The sequence below is a fragment of the Ammospiza caudacuta genome, chromosome 6 (assembly GCF_027887145.1).
Source record: "Ammospiza caudacuta isolate bAmmCau1 chromosome 6, bAmmCau1.pri, whole genome shotgun sequence".
In the NCBI taxonomy this organism is placed as follows: Eukaryota; Metazoa; Chordata; class Aves; order Passeriformes; family Passerellidae; genus Ammospiza; species Ammospiza caudacuta.
The window spans coordinates 62,185,078-62,190,411 of NC_080598.1; the positions used below are offsets into that span (position 1 = coordinate 62,185,078).

At 53.6% G+C, this 5,334-nt stretch overlaps 1 protein-coding gene across 2 annotated transcripts; it reads left to right on the plus strand.

Moving 5' to 3' along the window:
- The first annotated feature begins 1,264 nt into the window (after positions 1-1,264).
- Positions 1,265-3,752, plus strand: OTX2 (orthodenticle homeobox 2). Of its 2 annotated transcripts, none has more exons than XM_058807409.1 (3): positions 1,265-1,361; positions 1,727-1,899; positions 3,132-3,752. In XM_058807409.1, the coding sequence occupies exons 1-3, from the start codon at positions 1,265-1,267 to the stop codon at positions 3,750-3,752; spliced, it is 891 nt and encodes a 296-aa protein (XP_058663392.1). The 2 variants fall into 2 exon arrangements, with proteins under 2 accessions (XP_058663392.1, XP_058663393.1); XM_058807410.1 differs by having other exon boundaries at positions 1,748-1,899.
- Positions 3,753-5,334: the final 1,582 nt, after the last annotated feature.

Here is a 5,334-nt window from a genome sequence, read left to right on the forward strand (position 1 = left end):
TTCCCCTTCCCTTTTCCCGGGAGCCCCCCGGCAGCGCTCGGCCCGCCCGGGGAGCCGGCTGGGCTGGAACGCGGAGTTTTGGGGTGTTTCGGGAAGAAAGTTCCTCTGGAGTTCGTTTTCCCGACGGCCGCTGGGAATGGAGGGAAGGGCGAGCGTTTGCTCAAAAACGCTTTTTAAAAAAAATATTTTCTGTGGAAAAAACAGCCTAAACCTTTTTAGGAGTCCCGGTTTGACTCATTGCCGTACTTTTAAAATTTTTTACCTTTTTTTTTGGCGGTGTTTGGGTCCCCCCTCGCTCCCCGGTGCACAGAGCGCGGTCCCGTCGGGGCAGCCCGAGCAGGGTCCGGGGGAGCCGGGGCTGTCCCGGGGCCGCTCAGCACCGAGGTGTTTGTTTAGCTCCAGCTCCGTCATCAAGAGTTTCTTGAAAGCCTAATAAATCTGTTACTTGCCTCCAAATCTAATTACCCGGAGTACTAATTAGGTGCAAATGGCCGGTGGAAATTACTGCAGACGTGGACTGATGATGGCGGGAGAGCAGAAAAGTTTGGCTCTTCCCGAGCGGGCATTTGAGCTCTGAAATGCAGCAACGTCGGGGGGAAGGGGGAAAAGGGGGAGAAGGGGGGAAGATTTGAATGTTGCCCAAACCTGGGATAATTAAAGTCCTTGCAAGAGACTAGTGGAGAGATAGGTTTCTTGAATTGTTTCTTTGTTTCTCACCCTTGGGCTTTGTTATCTGCATTATTTATTTAGCCGAGGGGTTCTTTGTGTCTGCCAATGGCCCCAATCAAGTTTTGCTTGAGACAATTAGCCGGTGCCCGGCCGGGAATCCTATGCAAATGCCCCCGGCCGCCGTACAATGCGGGCAGTTGAAGGCATGGGGGGGTTTTGTTCGGGCAGTAATTACTGGCTGGGATGTGCCCCCCCCCTTCCCTTCCCTCCCCTCCTCGCCCTTTTTGGGGAGAGATGCGTTTATCTAGTCAGTGTCTCCCAGCTCCCGAATGCGGCTGGGGTCCGAGCGGGAGGATTGACGGGAGGGGGGAGAGGCAGAGGAGATAAAAGCGGGTGGTGGGAAGGGGGGGGCAGCGATCTGGCCTGACTCCCCCTTCATCCCCGCACTCCTCCCTCCTCTTCCTCCTGCGCAGGCACCTGGCGGCCCCCCCGCGCCCGACGGCTCCCGCAGGCAGCGCCCGGGGCAGGCAGGGCGCTCGGCCGGCTCCCCCTCGCCCGCGTTTCGGCCAACTCTCCTCCCCGCCACAACTTTAGCATGATGTCTTATCTTAAGCAACCACCTTACGCAGTCAATGGCCTGAGTCTCACAACCTCGGGCATGGATTTGTTGCACCCGTCCGTCGGTTATCCCGGTAAGCCACGTTTTTCTTCCCTCTTCCCTCCCTCTTATTTTATTTTTTTTTTTTTTTTTTTTGCTCCGCTGGGATTTTGGGGGGCACAACATGCCCAGGGATCACGCTGGCTTGGGTGGGTGAGGGCGTGGGGTACTTCTGTCTCTCCCTTTTCCTCATCCCCAACTCTATGGGTGAAAGGGGCTGCAAACAGGGCAGGGGATGCGGCCAGGATGCTCCCAAGGATGCAGGGGAGATGCGGGGTTGGGATTGCCGAGCTGTGGCTGCTGAGGGACCCCCGGGAGAGGGCAGAGAATGTGGGTGCCCCCCTGGGGAAGGGGCTGGAGGGCACATCGGGGTCTAAGGCGCCGCTGACTGACGGCCAGGGCCTCTGGCTCCGTTCGCAGCCACGCCGCGGAAGCAGCGGCGGGAGCGCACCACCTTCACCCGGGCGCAGCTGGACGTGCTCGAGGCTCTTTTCGCCAAGACCCGCTACCCCGACATCTTCATGCGGGAGGAGGTGGCCCTGAAAATCAACCTGCCCGAGTCCAGAGTGCAGGTAGGACGCGGAGAGAGCCCTGCCTGCCCTGCCCCTCCACACCCAACGGACCCGGGACTGGCCTGTGCCCCACAGGGGATGGGTTATGGGCATGGATCCAGTCCTGGAGACAAATCCAGCCCTGGTGGGTGAAGGAGGCTCAGAGAGGGGTGAGGGTTCACTGAGGGGATGTGATGACATTTTACACCCCCAGGGCTGGAGTGTGCCCCCCCCCTTTCTCCCTCTGCACTGAGGGGTGGTGTGCAGATCCTGGATCCCAGCTCACATCCATGCCCAGCACCCCCAAACCCCAGCCTGTCCTGCGGACATCTGGGGGCCCTGCAGAAGCTACAAAGGATCCCCCCCTTCCCCAGGGATCAGCACATGCCTGGGGCTGGGCCAGACTGGGATCCCAGCTCACACCAGTACAGACTGGGGGGTTCCTGCCCCTCTAAGAGGACTCTGATGAGAGAGGGGCTGCCTTTGTGGAGAGATCCCCTCTCCTGGGCTGGGCTCTGTCTGCTCTGCAGGAGGATCCCATCCAGGCAGCATTTGGAGGTGCTGCTGGCAGGGCAGGACGTTCCTGTCCCCTCTGGGACCTAGAACACCCCAGCAGCAGGGGCAGGGCATCTCCAAAGCCATCCCTCCCACTCCCACTTGCCTTCTGACGAGGCTTCCCGAGGCTGTGTGGTGCCGTGTTCCCATGGAGCGTGGTGGCTGGGATCAGGATACCCCCGTGCCAAACCCCATATTCCTCCCCAAAAACTCCTCCCCAGAGCAGCCAGCCCCCTTGGGCCCTGCTGAGGAGCCAATTCTGACCGAGGGGGTGAGAGCAGAGAGCCTGTTTGGAGGGTAAACGAGACATCTTTACCTCCCTCCCCATCCCGAACCTCTGCTCCCCTAATTGTTCCCCCCTTTTCTGATGTTCTATTGTTTCTAATTAAGGGCTCGACTTCAATAGGCCTTACACAGTGATTCCTGGGGGTCCCCGGCTGGCAAACAGCAAAGAGCTTCCCCTTCTCCCCCAAAAGTGACCTTATTAAGGAGTTTGATTTGTGATTTCCACTTGTTATTACTGCTAATGATCTCAGGGAGGGGGAGCCCCGGAGCTTTTCTGTGCAGCAGCCTGCAGCCCTCTGCTCTTGGGGGGGGACAGTTTTGGGTCTCCCTGCCTCCATCCCTCCCCCACCTCGGGTTTGCCCATCCCTAACCGAGGCTCTTTCTCTCTCCCTCCCTCGTGTGTGTGCCTCAAGGTGTGGTTTAAGAACCGCCGGGCCAAGTGCCGGCAGCAGCAGCAGCAGCAGCAGAACGGGGGCCAGAACAAGGTGCGGCCGGCCAAGAAGAAGAATTCTCCAGCCCGGGAAGTGAGCTCGGAGAGCGGGACCAGCGGGCAGTTCACTCCCCCCTCCAGCACCTCCGTCCCCACCATTTCCAGCAGCAGCGCCCCCGTGTCCATCTGGAGCCCGGCGTCCATCTCCCCGCTCTCAGACCCGCTGTCCACCTCTTCCTCCTGCATGCAGAGATCCTACCCCATGACCTACACCCAGGCTTCGGGCTACAGCCAAGGATATGCTGGATCGACCTCCTATTTCGGAGGGATGGACTGTGGATCTTACTTGACCCCTATGCACCACCAGCTGCCCGGGCCCGGGGCCACCCTGAGTCCCATGGGTGCCAACGCGGTCACCAGCCACCTCAACCAGTCTCCAGCCTCCCTCTCCACCCAGGGCTATGGAGCCTCCAGTTTGGGCTTTAACTCCACCACCGATTGCTTGGATTATAAAGACCAAACGGCCTCCTGGAAGTTAAACTTCAATGCTGACTGCTTGGATTATAAGGACCAGACGTCGTCATGGAAGTTCCAGGTTTTGTGAAGAACCTTTGCGGTACCCCGGAGAAACCGCGGCGAGAACGAACAGGCTGGGCTGAGCGCTCCAGTTTTAGTCAGGTCTTGGTTAAATTAAAGAGAAAAATAACTCCACGGACAAACAAATGAACAAAAAAAAATAAAACTGACGGCAACAAGAGGGGGACAGTGTTGGTGTGATCCCGTTCAGACTCATCTCCTGCTCAGACGCTCTGGAAAAGGAATAATAAAGAGGAAAAACGGAGGAGGAAGGCCTTAAACGGACAGATCATCTAGTGAGCAGAAACCAGACAGACCCATCTGTGTTCTTTCTAGTTTTAGCCAATTGTTGGGTTTCTTTGTTTGGAAGAGGTGGGAGATCTTCCCACCTGCGGGCCAGTTTTAAAGAAAAAAAAAAAAAAAGAGTCTAGGTTTTTATTTCTTTTTTTGTGTGTGCGTGGAAAGATGATCCTTCACCCAGAGGTTTCCAATGTGTTAGCCAACCCTCGGTTAAAATATTAAGAATGGACAACATCTCTCTTTTTCTCCCTCTTTTTGTCCCTCCCTCTTTCTTTCTCTCTCTCTCGAGCTCATCCAACTGTTTCATGCCCAACTTGCTGAAGTTGGCACCCAGAGAACTTGGTTCAGGGCTGTGTGGGTTGTGTGACTGATTGTCCTAGCTGCACTACTTTATTTAAAGATTAAGAAAAAAAAAAAGATAATGTTCATAAGGAGTCAATATGTAGTTTTTAAGAGACAATCAGTGTGTGTCTTATATAAATGGTACATCTGTGGTTTTTAATCTGTGCTAGACTTCAAAACTGTGATCTCCTGTATTGTATGCAACTATGAACTCTGCACCAGCAGGAGTTCTGCTGTGATTTAAATAGGTTATAATTATAAGTGAAATTCAGAGCAACTGAGTTACCTATTATCATCTTAAAAAAAAAAAAGTAATTAAAAATATATATTTAAAAATAATAAAAAAGAAAAAAAAAGAAAAAACGCAAAAAACACGATCGCCTTTCACCCGAGGTGAACTGCACTGAAACTTTTTACAACAAACTGTCTCTGAATGAAAGAGGAAAGACCGAAAATACCCCACCTGAGGACATTTAACTCCTCTGGAGCTCACTTACTGCTGGCCACGCCGGCAGTAACCGGCAAATCCGACAGGACTTTGGGCAGTTGCTCTGACCTGGATGAATTCAAACCAAGAAATTCATTGTCGTTTATGCTTGCAGATGTTAACTGAAAAAAAAAAGAAAAAAAAAAGATATATATGCATAAACCTTTTTTTTTTTTTTTCCTGGATTTGGCAGATATGTATAATTATATTAAAATGGTTCTAGCACACTTGATGGTTGTCTTCCATTTTAATCGCAGCCGGCGAGTGACGGAGAAGGGGCACGGGAGGCCAGGAAGGGTCTGGCTGCTTCTGCAGGCTTGAGACAAAAGGGGTTCTGCTGGCAGCTCCTCGAAGTCAAGGAAGCAAAAAATCAAGGAGGGGAGTTATTTTATTTGTGAAATCTTTAATCAAAAAACTTTCATTACAAGCAGAGCTTGGCTAACGTGACCTTTCCCACTCCGGCTTCACCAAATCTCCTCGT

Coding starts and splice junctions, on each gene's coding strand:
- OTX2 (XM_058807409.1), top strand. CDS start 1,265: ATGATGTCTTATCTTAAGCAACCACCTTACGCAGTCAATGGCCTGAGT. Junction 1,362..1,726: donor CCCGTCCGTCGGTTATCCCG/GTAAGCCACGTT, acceptor ACTGACGGCCAG/GGCCTCTGGCTCCGTTCGCA. Junction 1,900..3,131: donor TGCCCGAGTCCAGAGTGCAG/GTAGGACGCGGA, acceptor GTGTGCCTCAAG/GTGTGGTTTAAGAACCGCCG.